Source organism: Varanus komodoensis, unplaced genomic scaffold, assembly GCF_004798865.1.
Source record: "Varanus komodoensis strain SLA01 unplaced genomic scaffold, ASM479886v1 scaffold2, whole genome shotgun sequence".
In the NCBI taxonomy this organism is placed as follows: Eukaryota; Metazoa; Chordata; class Lepidosauria; order Squamata; family Varanidae; genus Varanus; species Varanus komodoensis.
In genome coordinates, this window is record NW_025335568.1 from 57893304 (window position 1) to 57914255 (window position 20952).

Here is a 20952-nt window from a genome sequence, read left to right on the forward strand (position 1 = left end):
GAAAGGGAGAAGGAACCAAAATGCCACATATTAATGAAAGACTGTTATTCCTTCCCTCTCTAATGCATATAGATGGTGGTTCTTAACATATCTTGAGGGCACTAAATCAAGGGAGGCAGGTACAGCTTTACACTGTCACTTAGAAACTGCACTTATAATATCTGTTCCATGTGTACCATAGCTGAGCTTAGTTTTTATGTACAAGAAAGCTGTACATAAAATTTAAGCTGTACTGAAATTTAAAAAACCCATACACAAACCTTAATGCCCTCCCCCTGCTTTAAATAATTCAAGTTTGGAAAAACAGAAAACAGTTTCTCTTGCTAGTTAATCAAGTTTCCTTTTAATTTACCTTCCTGCCTTTTTTGTGTGGAAACATGGAGTGTTTTAGAAGAAATGAATAATAATTGAGTGCAGCAAAGGGGTCCAGAGCATCCAGAAAGCCACTGATAGAATTATTTAAATAATTTCTTATAGCATAGCCAGGTGGAACTAAATATGTAGCTGTGTCAAACTGGACAAGTCTAAGGAGAAGCTTTCTCAACAAAAAAGTGCATTTTGAGTACAACAAGAGGCAAAGAAGGCATGAAGGATTCTGGGAGACCACCTGGGCTGCTTCCATGTTTTTGGAAACCCTTAGCAAGAGTGCTGCAGGCCTCTTTCAGGGGGATGTGACCTTTCTCCACTAATGTTGCTGCTGCGAAAGCCTTCTCTGCTGTCAGCTCCCTTCTTGACAGGTCCAATACAAGCAGTGGGTGCCTTCCCCTCCAGTGGCAGGGCAATGTAATATCCTCAGCATTATTTCATGGGTCTTCGGGATCATTTCCCGGTGGTGGAAATGCCTGGCAACAACTGACAAGAAACCAAAGCCAGCTTGTGCATCATGGGCCCCTTACCAGGGTTTGGGCCTTGGCACGAACCTGATCGCTGATGCTGGGCCTGGGCCTACCTCTTCAGACACCCCAGTTGTTTGTGTGAAGCAGACATGCCTTCTCCTGCTAAGCTTGGGGGTGCAACCTCAGGCCTAGGTGCTGGATTCAACCCACCTCAGTTCTCTAGGGCTCTCCAGAAGGCCATGCCCACTTCCCCTGCTCCCTTTGCTCTGTCCCACCCGTTACTGGAGTCCCCAAGAGCTTCTCTGAAAGCAGCTCAGTGCCCCACGTTGAAGAAAGGTGGCGCTCAGGGAGCAGGCTAGGAATGGTGGGAGTGGCGTCCCGGGCCAGCTCCAGGTTTTGGACGGCCACTGGGCAAGGCACGTTCAGTGTGCAGCTCCCTTCAATGAATCTGCCTCCTGACTGCCACCGCCACCATGTGCTGTTGCTCCATTTCCGCTTTCCCCTTTTGCTTCTGCTTGCTTGACCGGCAGAGAGGCAGTGAACAAAAGAAGTGGCGGCATCTACTATTCCTCCTTTTCGTCATCACCATTGGCTAATCAAGCAAGAGGCAGGCAGAAAGGCTGACGGCGACACTGAAGAGGAGGAGCAGCTATAGAAGTCTCTGTCCTTGGTGCTCTGCTGGAGGGCAGGCCTTTGGAAGTGGGCCCTCTGTGCCTCCCCCTTGCGGCAGTTCTACACATCCGGAGGGCTCAAGTTCTCTGGGTATGGTACCCTGTATTATGTGGGAGCTATAGAAATATAGATGATAAAGACAACTTGTGCCATAATGTAGAGTGAAGTGCCCTTATAGATTAGTGGCCTCTGAAAGCAATGCAGAGCAGATCGGTGGGCATTAATTGTGATCCACCCTCAGCTATGGATGACTCCTGTCTGCAGTTGCTTAGCCAGCAAGCGATACACATGTGAAAGTCAGCCTCCAGTTGCTGGTCCTGTTAATTAGACTACAGCCAGAGAGACTGATTTGTGAAAGCATGGAAATTGCCCCCAAATTAGCACAGAATACTTGAGTAGCAACAATCTCCTTGTTGTCCCAACAGTGGCCATATAATGCAGACTCTGTAATTCACCAGACATTCATGGGAGGTCTTCTTCCTTTGACTCTCACTTTCTCCCTCTCTCTCCTTCTTCCTCTCTCACACACTCACATTTAATTCTAATGGAGCAAGAAATCTTCATTTTCTGAAAAAAACAAAAACCGCCTTCTGTGCTCTCAGCGGCTTCCATGATGTCCAGGGCCATTTCACATATTGCATTTCACAGATACCCATCAAGTTAGCATGCTGAGTCACCTTTGCTAAGCTGGAAAGGCATGGGCTGCAGCTGGATGGGTGACCACACGTGGAAGCGGAGCTTGATGGCCTTAGAGGCCCTTCCCAACTCTGCCACTGTGCTATTCTATGTTTATAACTGCACATTGACCAATGTAAAGTGTGACTGCAGCGAACAGATAGCTGAAGACACCAGCTGCACTAGAGGAATTCTCATCGGAGAACGGGGGAGCCCTTCTTTGCTTAAGTGTTCACTCAGTAGCCATCCTGGCTTTGCTACTGTGTGCTGTGTGAAACACAGAAACAGAGAAACAGAGCAGTCAGAAGAGGCCTCCCAGTCCATCTAGTCTGACCCCCAGCTCCGGTAGGCTCCGCTCACGACAAGCCCACCATGTCATGGAAACATTCCTGATCACTGGATGCTGTTACAGTACAGGCAATGGGGTTAAACTAGATCACCTTTGGGAGTTTTCTAGTCCTACACCTCCACAATTCCACAAGCAGTTGCCATAACACTAGAGTTTAATGTGATCCCCTTTTTTCTTTTCAGTTCTCTAGTTTAAGTTTAGATTTTCCCCCACTGCACCATGCCAACAGAGTACTTTCCAGCAAATTGCTGTTGTGAAAGCAATTTTTAAAAAAATCTAGAGGATGCTATGTGTGGTCTCCTAAAGGAGAGAGGGAAAAAAAGCCAAACCAAAAGAAATGGCCTGCTAAGATGTGCCAGCTGAATACCAGCTGGGTGGCTGCTCGCCAGAGTATAGCACCTGCTGTTCCCTGCTCCCTTGTCAGTGTGCCCATGGGCTTGGCTCAAAAATTCCAGAACCTGCAGTAAAATAACATGATTAGCTGGGAACAGCCTCCCTCTGTTTCAAGGAAAACAGCTCTCAGGAGTTAGACTGTTAACAAAATGCACAGTTTCACCAAAGCTGATGGCAGTGGATAGTTGGGGAGAGCCCAGATTATTATATTTTGCAGTGGCTGAATGCAGTTTGTTGGCATATCTTACTGCATGTTCCTTCTGTGCTCCTCCTTTGACTGAGTAGATGTTTGACAACTTGGCCTCTCTCTCATTCCCTCTCTCTCTCTCTCTCTGAAAGTTAAAGAACTCTTGGAGGTAGCAAATCTTTTAAAATAGACTGAGGCTTCTTTGCCACCCCGGGATTTTCTTTCAGCTTTCTGTCCTGGAATCTGAAAATCTCTCCTTAGTCATCTTATTCCACATATATCACCACTGATGGAGATGAAAGCAGAAACTGTCTTCCTAAACTCTGCCGGAGCACAAGTAATTCCCAACTCTTTCTTGCCAATATTTAACCACAACAACTGCCATCAAGAGAGCCAAGGCAACAGGGTGACCTCATGACTGCGAGGTTTGAATTGGACACGGCCAGGCTCACACTCATTAGCTGCTGGCCTTCCTTGACCTCACCCCCTTCACCTCCATCCAGATGCCATTTCTCTTTCTCGTACCGGAGCCAGAACATTGAGGAGGGGGCTTAGTGAGACCCTCTCTTTTGGATGGGCTCATTTTCACTGGCAGGGAGGTGTTTAAGAAAAACTGTGGGAGCAATCCATCCTCCCACTTGGAGCGGTGTAGTCTCGAGAAGGCTGTACCACCTGCTTCTGCAGACTGTAGAAAATGGTCTCCAGTCATCTTTGCAAGATCTTGTAGTATGACGATTCCCATTTTATAGCTGGCAGGGCAGAAGCCAAGCGAATGGGGTGACTTCATGGCTATGGGGAGATCAGAGCTGAAGAGGGCCAGATCCTTGGCTCACATTGTTAGCTGCTTCCTCAGTTTCCCCAACCTGGCAGTCTCTGGGGGGGTTGGACTAGATCTTCCATCACCACATGGTGGTGGCATTTGTAGTCTAGCACATCTGGAAGGTGCTCGGTTGAGGAAGCCTGGGCTAGCCCCACTACGTTTAGATGCCATTAAAAGGAGATTAGACCAATTAATGAAGATAATTCTATTGATGGCACTTAGTTATGCCTGCTAAATGGAATCTCCATGTTCAAAGGCAATAAGCACACTGAAACAAAAGAGCGAAAATAGTGAGAGCTATTACATTCGTGCCTGTTTCGTAGGGTTCTTTGCGGGTGCTGGTTGGCCGCTGAGAATGGAGGGATTGGACCACAAGCCTTGTTTCCTAGAAGACACAGGAACTAATTTTGGCTCAGAAGGGGAGCTGGGCAATGTTGTTGAGGCACCATAAATGTGGGAACAGGAAACCGGAGAGAATAACAGGGAAAGAGAGAGGAAGAAACCCAGCTGCCATCTAATCTTTTGGAGGGGAGCCAATTTAGACCCCTTGGAGGGTAGCTCCTAATGAAGAGGAGGAATGGGGTGAAATTATGGGACCCAAAATGTAGGAGTCAGATGAAAAGGGAGGGGAAAAACACAAGGTCATGTGGTGCTCCAAGAAACTCACAGCTAAGAGAGTGATCCCACCCTTTGGGAGGGATTTGGTAGGCTTCTCAGTTTGGGAAGGGATGGCCTCTGTGTTCTGGGCCACTGCTCTGGACATGGGTTGGTGGCACTGGGTGGAGGTGGCAAAACTTCTGGCAGCCACTTCCAAGTGCTATGTGGGCACTTTGGGGGTGGCTGCCAGCACTACTTATCCAGCTGGCGGGGACTCTTTGCCACTGCCTGTAACAGCTGGAAGCAGCTGCCAGGGTGGGCAGGAAGTGTCTGACGGCCATCCGCAGGTGCCACCTAGGCACTAGGGGGCAGCTGGCAGCTGTGGGGGCTGGCTAGCTGCTTGGCAAGAGCAGCGAGGGCATTTTGCTGCCAGTGCCAGGCAGTTCACTTTTCTGGGTTCTGATGACCTAACTATCCATCAAGGGTCAAAAAACCCCTACACAAAAACATTGGTGCTTGTCCTGGTTGCCACCCATGATAACCAACAGTTGTTATTCATGACTAGGTTTGTATGACTCAACAAGCAACTCTGGCCTTTTATCAATGGTTGCTTGTCATGTCATGGAAACCCAGTCAGTGCTTCCTGGTTTGTAATTTGCATCAGAAAGGTATTTGACAGGAAAGAGGACCTGACAGCTTATCTACAAAGGATGAGGACTAAAGAAGCTTTTGTGTTGAGCGTCTAGGGCTGTTCTTGTTCTGTATCAAGTGTGGTGAACCTGTGACCCATCAGCCCTAGTCCAGCAGCTGGAGTTCCTCAACCCTCCGTAACACCTGCTGAAAAGCAAAGAACCATGTTTCAGCATAGCGGCATGGGTAAACCAAAATCAACACGGTCCAGAGGGCAAGCACTCACTGTCTCCCTGCCCCTGCCCTATATTTGCATGCTTTTCTTTTCATTGCACCTGCTAGTGTGTTTGGATGAGTGATCTCATATTTATTCTATTGCCATTAATTATATTTTATCTCAGGCTTTATCCAAAGGGCTCAGTAAGGTAGACAGGTCCCTTTTCCTCATTATATCCTCACGACAGACCCATGCGGTTGGCTAGTCTGAAGGAGAGTGTAAGACTGGCTGAAGTCCATGACAACTAAACCTGGGTCTCAGTCCCTCCACCCCTGTGGTGCATTGCTTCTATAGGCTCACATTAATTCAGTTTTACATTTGACAGCATTTTTGAACACTGGATTGAATATGATATGAGCTCTTTGTTCCTGACTGTAATGCTAAACGGGCTCTGCAGAATGGGGTTTTTTATTTTTACTTTCTAGCTGGCAAGCACATTTTTTCAGACTGAATTATTTTTAACTTTTATAGGATGAAGGAGATAACCAAACTGCTGAGTTATTGACAAGGCTAGGCATCAAGAATGCCTTTTCATCAGGTCCTTAAATATTTGTGTGTATCCTGATTCGGTTCCAAGCTAAAACCATTAGAGAAAACTTGAGCCTCTCATCAACATCTCCAAGCAGCAGGATCCTTCTAATAATGCTAAGCTTTGCTGCCTGGCTGTTAACCCTGAGCTGACACTGTTGATTATTGCTGACAAGACCTGCAGCCAGTCCTGTGAGCTACGTAATGAGGCACATACTTTGAGACTTGCAAGCATTTTCCGTGTCTCTCGTTTGCAGCACTTCACGCTCTCTTTCTGCTGCCCCTTCTCTCTCCCCCTTTCTTTCTGCTACCCCTCTCCCCATTTTATTCTGCCACCCTTTCCGCCTACATTCCATCCTTGTTTTCTGTCATCCCTTCTATATGTGTGTCCTTTCGCTCCACCACCCTCTCTCTTCCTTCTTGCCACCCACCCCTTCTCTCTCTCTCTCTGCCACCCACTTTTTCTCTATTTCTGATGGCCCCTGCTTCTTCCCCACCGACTGAGCTCCTGAAAGATGAGCAGATCACTCTTTCCAGAGGCTTGCCCTGATCTATTTGCAGAGCATTTTTTAAATTAGGCCATGTGCTGCAGCTTGCCCATCCTTGCTTTAGAACATCCCACAATGTGCTCTGTTTGCAACCTTTGTTCTTCTTACTTCTATGTTAACTCCAGAAGTGACCGCAAAATTAAACTTAGGAGATGTGCCATTAAAAAAACAAAACAAACAAAAACTTTTCCTGCCATTATGGGAAGTTAGCAGGAGTGGAGGTAAAGCAGTTTGCCATAAATTGTGACCTATCATGCCACACATCATCTAACAATACTAACCTTAAAGACCAGCCCCAAAAAGAACCTATCCTGGGTCTGCAGGAACCAGGAAGAGGTGGCAGAAAGAATTCAAAGAACGGCTCTCCAGAGTTTCAGACAGGAGCTTGTCCTGCCTACCTGGAGATGCTGGCAATAGCAGTTGTTTGTTGATGGAACAAGGACAAAAAGATTACGGCTCACTGGAATCATGGAACATTTAGGGCTATCTAAATACTGTCTCCAAGTCAGACCCTGGGAACCTTAGGAGTAGGAATGATCGCAATGTAAGAGAGGATTCATTGAGCTTCTGTAGAACAGAGCTTTTGAATATTGGGTTCTTTAAATATCAGATGGACTGTGATGTAAAAGATAGGACAGAGCTCTGTCACTCCAGAAGAATTAGAACTAATAGGTGGAAATTGCAAGGGGACAGATTTTGGCTGACCATTAGGAGAAACTTCTAAGAGCCATGTGATAGTGGAACAGCCAGATTTGGGAGGCATTGGGCTTCTCTCTGGCAATATTCAAGAAGAGGCTGGATGGCCATATTTGAGAGATGCTGTAGCTGCAATCCTGTATTGAGCAGCAGTTTGGACAAGATCCCTGCCAACTCTGTGCTTCTATGGTCAGGATGACTGAGCGCTTGTCAGATCTATGCTCCAGCAGGAGGCCTGCAGTCGAGAGTTTCCCAGGTCTGCTCCTTCTCTTTGTTTTGCCACCAACCTGATCTTTCTCCCAGCTGCCAGCTGCTGGCTTGTTGGTTATCTTGTCTGGCAATTAAGCAGGTGTTAGTGACAATAAGGAAGAGCAGCAGTAGTTGGTGATAAGGGTGGTGAAAAGATAAGCCATACAGAAGGGGGTTCCACTGAGGCCATCCCTGGTGCAGAACCTATTTCTTTCACCAGTGAGGAGGATCCCGTGGTGTTACAGTTCTTGTACAATGTCAGTATGGTCGGAACTGCCCAGAGAGCTTCAGCTATGGATTGGTATAGAAGTTAAACAAGCAAATGAGCAAGCAAACTCTACTTACTGATGCAACCAATTTCCTAAGAAACCCACTGCTCTAGCAAGCACCTTTGGAATGGTGCTAACGTTGATTTATGCTGTGACACTGTTGGCTCCTTTCCATGCATCCAGGGATCATGGACAAACCTTCCAAGCAGGCAGAAAACATAGAAACATAGAAACTGAGTGAGTCAGAAGTGGCCTCCCGGGCCATCTAGTCTGACCCCGCAGCTCCAGCCAGCTCCGCTCATGACATGCAGGAACTACAGCATCTCTCTGTAGAAAAGAAGCCACAATGCTTGCTTCCAATCTGCTCATTCCATGTGATTAGAACTTTTGTGGTTTTCAAGGAGAAAGGATTTGCTTGCAAATTACTTTTCTGATAACGTTTTCCCTCTTCTTCATTTGCTCATCCTAACAGCTGGAAGAAGGGGAGCGTTTTGCCAAGATGGTGATCGGCCTGGGAGAAGATGCTGGGGAGTTCCTAGCAAAGGGCTACCTGGCCTTGGGCCTGACATACAGCCTTCAAGCTACTGATGGTAATATGTTTGATTTGTCATACGTGGTTTTCAAAGAGCAATTGTTCAGAAATGTCATATATCTCTGAAACATGGACATTTTCAGAACAAATCCATATAAGAATTTACTTTTCAGGTCAAAGTCTATCTAGTCCAGCGGTTCTGTTTTCAACAGAAGCCAGCAAGATTTGCTTGTCTGTTTGTTGAAGAATTGTGTATCTCACATTTCCATCCTGTATTGGGATTCCTAAGGCAGCTAATGGCAGTCATAACAACATGTGTCTTGCAACAGTCTCAGAAGAACAGTAAATCAAGGGGCCAACAACAATAAGTCAAGGTGCCACTGACTGCTCACCAGCAAGACCTGAGGCTGGTTTCCTTCCCCTGGGCTCTGTCACTAGCACCTGTTAATCTAAGAGAGGAGGGAGCAGAAGGTGGCTCTCCAGATGTTTTGGATTTCAGCTCCCAGGAGCCCCTGCCACTATGGCCAGTGGCCAGGAATGCTTGGCAGTAAAATCCAAAACAAGTGGAGATTTACCTTCTGCCCACCCCTTTTCTAAGGAATGCTGCCTTGAAATAGAGGTTCCATTTAGACATTTTGGCTCGTTGTTAAGACTTAGAGAAGAAGTCTAAGTGTTTTTACAATCAAGTGTTGGAGGGCACCTTGTATGCCATCCAGTCCATCCTCCTTTTCCATGTAGAAAATCCATACCGAAAGCAAAAGGGCTGCCCAACTTGTGCTTGAAGACTTCCAGCAAGGAGGAGCCCACTAGGCCTCGAGGAAATCCGTTCCATTGTCAAACTGCTGCTATTATTAAGATGCTTCTTGTAAACGTTTAACCACAATCTCTATGCATGTTCAGCTTAGTCCTGCCCTTTCGGGCAGCGGAGAACAGGTCTTTGCCATCTTCTGTGTGGCAGCCCTCCAGCATCTTTCAATAGCGTTATATACCCTATTCAGTCTACCCTTCTCCAGGCTAAACATGCCCAGATCCTTCTGCCTTTCCTCATTGGATTTGTTTTCCATAGTCCTGACCGTCTTTGTTGTTTCTTCTGAACCCATTCCAGCTTGTCTAATCCTTTCATTTTATTTAACTCATATCTTGTGATAATGAAAGCTAAACAAAACTGTTGGAGGAGTTGTTTAAAATACAACCAGTCCTGAAGAATAATCATTCTCCATTCAAAGGATTCAGCTGACTTGAGAAGAGGCAGGGAATAACAAGCTGCCCTTCTAGTGAACGCAAGGAGAATGTACTCTTGCATTGCCAAGAAGCTGCATTTTAAAATAATGAGCAATGCTTTTTGGCAATATCTTATCTAAGTCCAACCAGTGTTGATCAGTATCACCGAGAGCTACTTGCTGCTGGGGATGTGACTTGAGAAATGGTGTGCACAGAAACTTCCAACACTTCATGGATACAAAGGCATTCTTGAAGTGATCCTTGCTATTCTTATAGGAAGCATCCTTTCTCTGATTCTTTTTTGTGGTCTTTCTGCATCACACATATGAGCCCTGCGCCTGCAGGCAGCCTGTTATCAAGAAGAGTTTCCTGGTGAGACTCATTCTGCTGGGGGGCCCTCCCCGCTCTTCCTGGTATAATTCAGGGAAGGGGCTCCTGCCATTTCCCCCAGTTCTTTTTTGACCACCATTTTGGGTGCCTCAGGTCTTTTCTAGCCTTTGTCTCTTTACTACCTTCTAGAAACTTCTACGGATCTCTCACTTGTTCTATCTGCTTTGTTCCTTTCTGGTATTTCAGAATCCATCTTTTTTCTGATCCTTACACTTGTAAAAGGATACAGTTTTATCCTTGTAAAATCACTGTTGTTGACCCACTTTTCTTTCTCTCTTTTGTGTGGTCAGTTTTTAGCTGAGCAACAGCCAATGATTCTGCACTTGGAGGATCCATGGGAAGGCTCTCCTATGGGGCCTTAAATGATCACCGAGCTGAGGGCTAGACAACCTCAGGAGGTCCCCCCCGCAGCTGCACTTTGTAGCCGGGGGTCCCCGACCTTTTAGGATCAGGAAATTACATTTGTGACTTGGCAAAACTGCAGTGGGTACCATTACAAAATGTCTAATCAGTGGATTGTTGCTTGGACACCTCCCTGCCATATGTATGGATCTTGGGCTGGTTCTTATCTGGCTAAAACTCTTGCATCTATTGGACATTACAATATCTCCTCAAAAACGGATTGCCTAATTCAGCTAATTGCTCTTGGTGCACTATAGCTAATGCTTCTTATTACATAGATAATTTTTGTTCTGGAACGAAAACTGTGCTGTTGGATGATCCTATTTAAACCTTGTGCAGATAGCTCCCTCAAAGGCCAAATATCTGTGGGGTTCCTCATCCAGCCCACAGCTTCTTCTCCAGGCCCCCTTCCCATTTCCAGTAGGGAAAAGTCCTTCTTTCTGATTTTCTGCTGATGAAGATAAGAGCTTTTCCCTGCAGGGAAGGATCTGGGGAAGAAGCTGCTGAGCAATCAGTCCAGGGGGAAGGGAGATCCCTGATGGCTTCCCATTACAGTGAGTGCACATGCAGCATCCTGAGTATGATTCTCATGCTTGCTTCTGAGTAGACATGGAGAAGCCTTGACCTACTTCCAAATAGGCTTCAAGTAGGTAATGATCACATTTTGGATTTGCCTACTCTGCCTTTGGTCCCACCCACAGATAATCTGCAACCCCTGAAACCTTTCCCAGCCTGGAATTTGGCTCTTGGCCTGGAAAATGTTCCCCGTCCCTGTTGTATAGCCATCTCTCTGACACCGAGTCGCAAATTATATCTGCAAGCCATTCAGTATCTCTCAGTCTGCAGTGATTGCATCTTCAAGGTCTGACATCCTTGGACTTTCAGCAAAGGCCATCCATTGTGCTAAGTGGTATAACTAAATGGCTTTATAGAACTCATCCTTTTGATGTTTCTTTAAATTTATGTATGGTATGTATTTACCATGGGGTGATTGCAGAAGTCAGTCCATTAAAGACTAGCACCGATTCGTCTGCATCCTCAGGAGGACAGAGGCAGAGGAGAAGGTGCTTCTGAACCAGCATCTGTCAATGCTCATTTATGCCCTGGTCAGGAGCCAACGTCTATCTCAGAAGAGTTTCCGTCATTCCCCAAGGACATTTGCACCGGCTGCGCCTCTGGCAAACTTGTGTCCCCTCCTTCCCAAGCCAGTGGGCTCCCGACACGTCTTCTCCATCAAGAGGACAGCAGGTGCAGTCCCCCAGCCTTCACTTTTAGGCAGCTTTCCAACCACTTTGCACAGATGACCATACAGAACTGCCAGAGATCAGAAAACAGCTCCTAAAATCTGTCTTTGGAAAATTGTCGACATATGTGCAGGTTGAGCTAGGTAAATGTTTCAGGGAAGCCGATGGCTGCAGTCCTGCACCCAGCTAGCTCGCAGGATTCTTCGTGCAAGCCATAGGAATAAGCAGCCTCACTCAGCCTGGAAATATTTAAGGGATTTCAGGGCAACTAAGCATTTGATTGAGCCTTGTAAGCTTCAAAATGCTAGATTGGCAGAATTGAACAAGACTTCTTTAAGCAAAAGTATGCAAAGCAAAATTGCTTTAAAGAATAAATAGAACAAAAAGTGAAGGGCTATCTATATATAGCCCATTTCTATCATGCTTTTTTACTTATTGTGCTCTGAAAGCAGCTTGCCATTTAAAAATCCATTTTTTAAAAAGTTAAAACAATAAAACCATGAAAAAATGAAAGTAATCTACATGAGCAGTAGGAAGAAATGCAGACTATGTTCTACAAACCTGGCAGGATAAAAAAAATGAAAGGGAAAGAAAGACAGACAGACAGACAGTCATTTAGGTTCATCTTGTAAAATGATCAAGCAGCTAGCCCTGTGGGTTTCCTATGAGAGGATTCTACAAGGAAGATGTTATAGCAGAGGCGGTCCCATGCTTGATGGATATCAGTCTACCATATGACAAAGTCCTCTTGAACAAGTCCCTTCTTCCACAAGATGTGGAAGCAAGTCTGGTACAAGCTGCATCTTCATGGTACAGCGGTAAGAATAATGGACTAGGACTGTGAAACTCTAAGTTGAGATCCACACTCTGTTCATAAAACTTACTGGGTGATGTTTGAGCCAGTTATACCTTCTCAGCCTAACCTACACCCACACAATTGCTTTTTACTTTAAAAGAGGATACATCTCTAAAATAAGGAAACGTGTAAAAAGGAAGTTACATTCAATGGGATTTAAACTCCTTCAAAATATTGGGAGTTCCTCAAAATCACATTAATCGAAACTCAGAAAGAATTAATACTACAGGTTAAGACAGCTCCAAGTCCAAGAGGTCATGATGTGGGGTATCCTGGAAGAGTCGATAGCACTGGAAATGTGTGGTATCTAATAGAAAAGAAGGTTTTCTTCTGAAAATGGAAGTCTGACCCAAATGAGGAAAACAAAAGGGCGCACAAGCATGCACACTGTAGATGGAAGAAGAGATTTTAAAAGCATATTGGGGAACATATAATGCAATCTTTCAGTCTATTACAAGGAGAAAGCCTGCTAGGGGGGCCACTGGACCACTGGATGATAATGGAGGTAAAGGAATACTAAAGAAGGATCTAGAGATTATGGAGAAGCTGAATGATTCTGTTTCCTCTGTCTTCACTACAGAAGACACAGAACAGGTACTGTGCCTGAACTGATGTTTTCAGAAAACATTTTTCCAGTCTGAGAAAATAGAGCAAATAGTGGTGACAGAACTGGAAATCCACAATCTTATTGACATATTGGAAGTTAGTAAATCATCAGGCCCAGATGTTATGCATCCTAGAGATCTTGAAGAACTTAAATGTGAAATTGTTGACCTCCAAAAAGAACGTAATATGACTCTAACACCAGCCACTGTATCAGAGAACTGGAGAATGGCCAATTTAATGCCAATGTTTAAAAAGACTTTGGGGAGGGAGCAGTAATCTGGGAAATGACAGCTCAGTTAGTTTAACATCTTTTCTGGGCAAATCAGTATTAGTAATGATAAAATTAGTAGGCATACAGAAGGACAAGCTCTGCTAAAGACAGTCAGCTTGGCTTCTACAAAGGTAAGTTCTATTTTACTAACTCTTTAAAAGTTCTTTGCAAGTGGCAATAGGCACGTGGGCAGGATGCTCTAGTATAGCCTTTCCCAACCTGGTGGCCTTCAGAGGCATTTGGACCACAACTCCCAGAATTCCCATCCAGCAGGGCCCTTGACTGGGAATTCTGGGTGTTGCAGTCCAAATGTGTCTGGAAGGCACAAGGCTGGGGAAGGCTGATCTAGTGGACATTATTTACTTGTGACTTGCAAAGCCTTTTGACAAATTCCCTCATCAAAGGCTCCTGAAGAAATTTTGCTGTTATGGAATAACAGCAAAGGTATTCTAATAGTCTGGATCAGGAACTTCCTAAAGAACAGAAAGCAGAGGAGGAAGAAATGGTAAATTCTCCAAATTGGATGTAAATAACGGTGTCCCACAGGAATCTGTATTTGCACTAATACCACTCAACTTGTTCATAAATAATCTGGTGAGGCCAAGTTTGCTGATAGCACCAAATTATGTAGGGTAATCAAACAAACATTGTGCAAACCTCCAAAGGATCTTTCCAAATCAGGAGAATTGGACATCAAAATGGCAAATGTGGTCCAATATCAGCAAGTATAAAGTGATGCATTTTGGTGCAAAACATCCCAACTTCAAATTTAAGTTGATGGGATCTGAGCTAGCAGTGACTGACCAAGAAGGAGATCTTGGGATTTTGATGGACATCTTGACGAAAATGTTAATCCAATTTGAAGTTGCTGTGAAAAAAGGCAAAAATCCATATTAGGCATAATTAGGAAAGGAATGGAAAATAAAACTGCCAATATCAAATTGCATTTCTGAAAACCTGTGGTGTTACCACACTTAGAATAGTATGTACGGTTCTGGTCACCACACCTAAAAAAAGGATATTATAAAGTTGGAAAAATGCAGAAAAGGGCAACTAGCATGGTCAAGGGAATAAAAAAATTCCCTATAAGGAACATCTGGGATAGTTTAGCTTAGAAAAAAGGCAAGTAAGGGTCAATAGGATAGAGGTGTACAAAATTATGCATGGCATGGCAATAATAGATAGGAAGATATTTTTCTCATAAAACTAGAACCTGGTGTCATCCCATGAAGCTGAATGATGGGAGATTCAGGGCAGATAAACGGAAGTACTTTTCCCCAGTATGCTACTTTATTATCAGAATGTTGAACTAGATAGACCTTTGGTCTGATCTGGCAGGGCTGATCTAGGGACACTGCTATGAGCCACTGGGGGAATGATAGTTTAAAAAAATTCAGGGCAGGTCATATAGGGCAAGGAATTCCCAAAGTTACCAAGATGTTTCATTTCTGGTCTGATGTTTGCTGAATGTTCCCTAAAAACAAAGAATGACCTTACTTTCCTAGAATTTCTCCAAGGAATTTTAATTTCAGTCTTTAAAAAATTCTGTATTATATTTTAAAGCTTTGTACTGCTGCCGGGTTTTACTTTAGTTCTCAATTTTATGTTATACTGTATTCTTAAATACGTACATTCTTCTACTGTATTTTATTTTTTAAAGTTTTAAATTGTTGTGACCTGCCTTGAGAGCTTTGACTATAAGAGCCAGTGTGGTGTAGTGGCTAAGAGCATGGGACTGGGACTCAGATGATCTGGGTTCTAGTCCCCGCTCAGCCATGAAGCCAACTGGGTGACTTTCGGCCAGTCACAGACTCTCAGCCCAACCTACCTCACAGGGTTGTTGTTGTGGGGATAAGATGGAGGAGGAGAATGATGTAAGCTGCCTTGAGCCCTTTGCAGGAAAACGGCAGGATATAAATCGAAAAAAAAAAAAAAAGGCAGAATGAATGAATGGTTGAAATAGATGTCTGTGCTGGCAGGCGTGATCAATTTGTAGAACCCATTGAAATAAGGCAGTAAATGCTTTTTCAGGCAGCGACTCCTTAGGGAAATGCTCTTAATGAAGAATGATATGGGCTGTTTTCCTCAAAACTAGGCACCCAGTCATCCCTACTGCTTGCTGCAGTAGTTGCAAAAACAAACATTTTTGCTTCTTTTATTGCAGCTACCTTGAAAAGTACACAAGATGATTTGCACCGGAAAGCACTTCAGACATTAGAAAGGTGAGAAGAAGAACTAAAAACATGCCAATTGACAGATGTTGCTTGTTTATGCTTTCATCTGAAATCCTTCTAGGCATCTCAGGATGTTTGAGCTTTTGAGGATATCCATCCCTACCCCCGTTTTTGGTGCATACAGGAAATATATATATGGTGGGGTGAGGGAGTATTTTTGCCTTTACAATCTACCAGAAATGTACTCTTGTTTGTTGTTTCTCTGTATGCCAACCTGGAGTGTAAGGAGGTGTCATCGTGACAGAGGTCCTTCTCGGAGGGGGATGCGGCTTTAAGTGGCATACATTCCTAGACTCAGATGTAACATCTCCGTTAGCATGCTATTCAGATGTAATTACTGTCCTATATTACTCTTTAACCACACTTATTTTTAGCCCTTTGACCTTTCCCCACCGGCTGTGGCTTGTTTCCTTGATATCTTAACTCTGGCTTGGATGAGGGTAAATCACTAATCAGGCTTCGTAGATATCCCTGTTAGTCAACAGGGGGTGCTGTGAGTACTGAATTTCCGTGCATTAGGCATGGCTACCAGACTGAGAATAGCCTGCTAGCATTAAAAGCAATAGCTCGGCTGAGAGGGACAGTCTCTTTCTTAGATTGGAAGTGACTGTCCAGGCTCCCAGGTAGAAATCTTTCGTGTCATCTGCTAGCTGAGGCTTTTTCTTAAGTGCTTTATTGAGAAACCTGCTCAAGTAATGCGCGCTTTGGCGACATCCAGGTTGGATCACACAAATGAGTTTTATGTATGTTTGTCCTTGAAGGCAGTTTGGAAACTGTAGCTGGAGCAGAATCAGCCGGAGCAGAATCAGCCATCTAGAATGCTCTTGGAAGCTAAGTCTTCAAAGCATATTAAATGGTTTCCAAGGCACTTAGATAGCAGACTGTTCATTTCTATACTCAATTCAAGATGCTGGGTTTGGCCTTTAAAGCTGAAAATGAGTTGGCATCACAGTACCCAAAGGATCTCTTGCATCGTGCCTGAGCCTACCGAAGCCCATCAGTCAAAACTGTTCCATTGGTGGCTACTAGGGAACAAGCTTTCTCATTCTTGGCTCCCAACCTTTGTAATTCCTTCCCAGGGAGATGCATTCGACTCATCACTATTTGTTGTTGTTGTTTAAATAAATAAATCCCAAAAGCATGTTTGTACAAACCTGGATGTGGAACTTGAAAACAATCTGGACCTGCCTCTCTCTCTCTCTCTCTCTCTCTCTCTCTCTCTCTCTCTCTCTCTCTTTGCAACTGTATGTTCCTGTGTTTTATAATCTCCAGAGCTTATAGAGCTTCAGCTATTGGGTAGTATAGAAAATAAATAAATGGATAAATATTGAGGGTATGGTAGCTGTGGATTTCTTGGTTTGGCAGGGTGTTGGCAGAAGGGGGTTGGCCCTCTGAGGTCCCTTCTAACTCTTTTACTCTGTTTGTTGAAGCAATGGAATATATACATTTGAGTGTGTCAAAGTAAGACAACTTGCTCTGAATGTTTTGAGAGCTGGGTGCATCAGCTCCACAGAGCTTGATACTGAGGGAATGCCCAAGAGAGAAGCTAAAATTTTGTGCAAAGGGAAGAGTTCTCATGCAGAGGCTGAGCACACTCATGCCGATGGGCCCAGGGCCGCTCTTGAAGATTCTCAGGTTGGGTAGCAAGTGATGGGAAAGACAGCCTCTACTGAGAGCCTGGAGAACTGCAGAATAGACCATACTGGGTTTACTAGACAAATAGTTTCACCTGTAATCCTTTTGATGCCTCTCCTGCATGGGGAAGAACTGCAGTTGTCCTGTGCCTCTGGGAAGGTGAATGGAATAGGAAATGCAGCACCCTCAGTCTTCACTGTGCTTTCCTGTTCCATCCTGGGACACAAACGGTAAATGCCCCAGGCATTCTGTTGGCTTGCTGTAGCCTTCCAAGCATGATTTGAGGTGCCCCAGTGATCTATAAACTGCCAAGTGGCTTGGACCCAAGATGCCTCTGGGCCTTCATTCTATACTCTAAAATTGGCCAAAGAGGCCACCCCCAACCATGCTGCCCAGGTGCTGAGTCCAGCCCTCAAGGGCACACCAGGACTGTCCTTAACAGTTACGCCATTTCTCATCCTCCCAAGTTCTCTGCATGTCTGACCTAAATATACTGGGCAGAATACTGAAGATTATTTTTATTTGTGTTACCTTCTTGAATCTTGATGATCAGGCTTACAATGAATGGGGAAGGCAGATGTTCAGCTTGCTAAGGGAATGTGTTGCAATTCAACCTCCATGTTTAAGAAATTGTAGTTTTATGTCCCCAAAGAGCTTGGAATGGGAACAATTACAAAATTAAACCAAATCTGCACAATTGCAGATAATTTCCTACGTATTAATATTGGCAGATATTAGTATCTGAATTCTACTCCAGTGATGATTGAAGAAAACCCCTCATGTTGAATAAAAATTCATAAAAATATTAATTCGACACAGAACCTAAGGTCTTATTGTGAATCATAAAGTGAGGGCTGTACCTCCGTTAAGATTGTGCTCATCTTGAATTGCTTACAGCAACTTCATCAAGGAAAGTCCTTAAAACCTACGATGGATGCTCCTGAACAGCACCACCTTTACTTCCCCCTTAGTCCTATATCCAAGCACCTGGCCAGAACTCATTGGCCACTCAGCTCTGGAGTGGCATGTTATAAATGGATTCTTTATAACATCTGGCAGTATAAAGCATGGAGGAGTGGCATATTTACAGATGTTTTATGTTGGCTGGTTTCTTGAGTGCCTCCAAGACAGCCCTTGCTGGCTTTTTTCCTGAAGTTTCTGGTGTCCTTAGTGCTTATCTGAGGCAGAGGAAGAGAGGTGGAAGCCACAGCTACTGCCACTTTAAAGACAAAACACCGTTTTATCACAATGGCAGTTGCAATGGCTTATCTCTGTCCCGTACCTGCCCAAAGCTTGTGAGGGAAGCAGAAGAGGGAATCTTCTGTGCAGAATGTTCTTCCCCTTTAAGGAAATTGTGGGCAATATCAACTGTGTTGTTCTGCTAGAGCAAGCCAGGTTCTGAACAGTGTGCAAGAGGAGAATGCAAGTAATTATGGAAATGTAATGTGCAAGAATTTGCTCATTGCAACTCTTTAGCAGAATGGGTCTGTAGAATGACTCCCATTAGATTCTGCTGCATAGGCCCTGATCTCTCCCTCCCTCTCCCCCTCTCTCCCTCTCGGAGTGGGTCTGTCTTACAGCACCATCCATTCTCCATTTGGTTCAGTATAGGAGAGGCAAAGAGCAGTCCTCTCTTTGAAGGCCTCCTCTTTTTAAAGGGCTGTGCAAAGTCAAATCTAGTTTAAAGATAAAAATTACTGAGAAGGGAAAGCAGAACCTGCAGAGCGACTCATCTACAATTAGCAGCTGGGCAGCAAACTGAGAACTCAGACAAGTCACTTTATCAGAGTTTCCCCCATTATGGTGAGATGTATTGCATTTCTGTTTAACTTGCAGTAATTATTTCAAAAATTTGCATATATATAATTAGCATATGCAATGTTGTGGCTCATTTTAGAGGCAGCAGTTCCTCTTTTCTGATAATGCACCATGCAAAAATGGCATATTGGGTGCTAGGAAAGATGTGATGCCCTTTGCAGATAAATTAAGCCAAGGTAAACTTCCAGTGCTGGGCCTGGAACCAAGACGCAAAGAGCTGACTTGGTCTCTGCAGGAAATCCTATGGTACTTTGGGTTCCCTGAGAAATGCATACTGTGAACCCTCATCTTATTCCCATTCTGACTGATACTGATACACACACACATGTGTGGGTGGCGGGTGGGGGGAGTGCCATCAGGTTCGCCTCTGAAGAAACCGGACTATGTGGCCTCCTGGGTGATCTCGCAGGACTCGCTTATGATGCTGTCATCTTCCCAACAGCCCCACATACCAGGTTGGGCTGAGTGATGATAACCTGCACAAAGTCATGCAGTGAGCTTTATGTTTGAGTGATTTTCAACATGTAGCAGTGCAACATTGATAAACAATATATAACATACGGTAGGGATGGATATGAAATTTGTTTTGCTCGATTTAATGCATTTAGTCAGTTCATAACTCCCAAGCACACATGAACATAAAAATTGGTATTTTATGAGCTTTGTGTCATAGCCCATCAGAGGAACATGTGCACAAAAGTGTGTGTTTAGGGAAAACTGTGCACAATGTATGTATATTTGAAAACTTCACAAAGAACGCCTTCACAGCAATGGAAAGTAATTTCAAAAATGTGTGTGCGTTTAAACAAAATATGCTTACATTGGGGAATTGCACAGAAAAGTGCACATTTCTGTATAGTTTTTTTTAAATCAAAATGTGTATAGAAATGGAACAGAATGCACTTGACCTCAAAAATCTATCACTCTGGGCAAGAGACTGACAAATTTGTCCATCTTTGACTGAGGGGCATAACCGCTCACTCCACGTAATGATGTTAGCGCTTTGTGCTCCTTTTCATCACTGCCAAGCATCCTTCCTTGTGAGTTCAGCTTTGTAGCACGGATTCATGTTCAGCAACATTCACGTTTATTTATGTTTTACAGAGCACATCGCTTGGCACCTGAAGACCACCAGATCATCCTCTATGTGTCCCTACAGCTGGCTCTTGTCAGGCAGGTAAGTGCAAAAATCTCTGGTAAAAAGTAGAAGAAAGTGAGATTTTCATAATGTGGGTGCAGTTGATGAAGTCTTTCATCTGGGACATTGGTTTTGGCAAACTTTGTACCTGCGCCTTGATCGTTCCGCAATGACTTGTTTCTGAGGTTCTAGAATATTCTTGATAGCATGCTTCAGCTTCTGTATTTAATCAGCTTTCAGTATATGCAAATAACTTTACCCTGTTTTGAGCATCTTCGTGGAAGACTTACAGCCATGCTTCTAGAGGATCGTGTTAAATATTACTACAGGCTTGTGCTCTGAAAACATGCGTGCAATTTTTGTCAAAATTTGTTCAGTTATTTTAACAAGTATGGTAGGAGAACCTTGATTCAGCCTAAGCACTGTTCTGATGTGAAATGTAGGAATTTTAGCTACCTGAGTCTAAGCTATTGCCCACCATAAAGACGACCAAGAGAAAAAGTCATGTATCAGTCAGAGAGGGGTGAAAGCCCAGAATAAGTTCAACATAAGGGCCCAGGAATAATATTCTAGTGCTGATTGGTATCAGCCTGAGTCCTCTATGGCTACTCTGTTTTCCTCCATTTAACAGGGTATAAATCTTTAAAGCATGTTTGGAGTGTGTTGCTGATACCTGAGACATATTTATTTTTAGGCCTCTAAAATATCCTGCTCTGCTTTTGCCAATGTAGCTCATGATAAACATTTTCTTAATGCATTTTTAATATCCTTAATAATTTAAACTATCTAATGTATTCTCTTTCTGATTAACTGAAGGATAAATGATACTACTGATATATCTGGCAGATTATATTAACTGGTGAGTGCCATGATTAAGGC

The 20952-nt window shown here is 44.1% G+C and overlaps 1 protein-coding gene across 2 annotated transcripts in view; it reads left to right on the forward strand.

The window, feature by feature from the left end:
- Positions 1-20952, forward strand: part of TTC7A (tetratricopeptide repeat domain 7A) — a 184363-nt gene that overhangs the window by 63661 nt on the left and 99750 nt on the right. For both annotated transcript variants that reach the window (XM_044428394.1, XM_044428395.1), the window contains 3 exons: positions 8199-8316; positions 15413-15470; positions 20040-20112. In XM_044428394.1, the coding sequence (XP_044284329.1) occupies positions 8199-8316; positions 15413-15470; positions 20040-20112 (249 nt within the window). The remainder of the gene's footprint in view (positions 1-8198; positions 8317-15412; positions 15471-20039; positions 20113-20952) is intronic.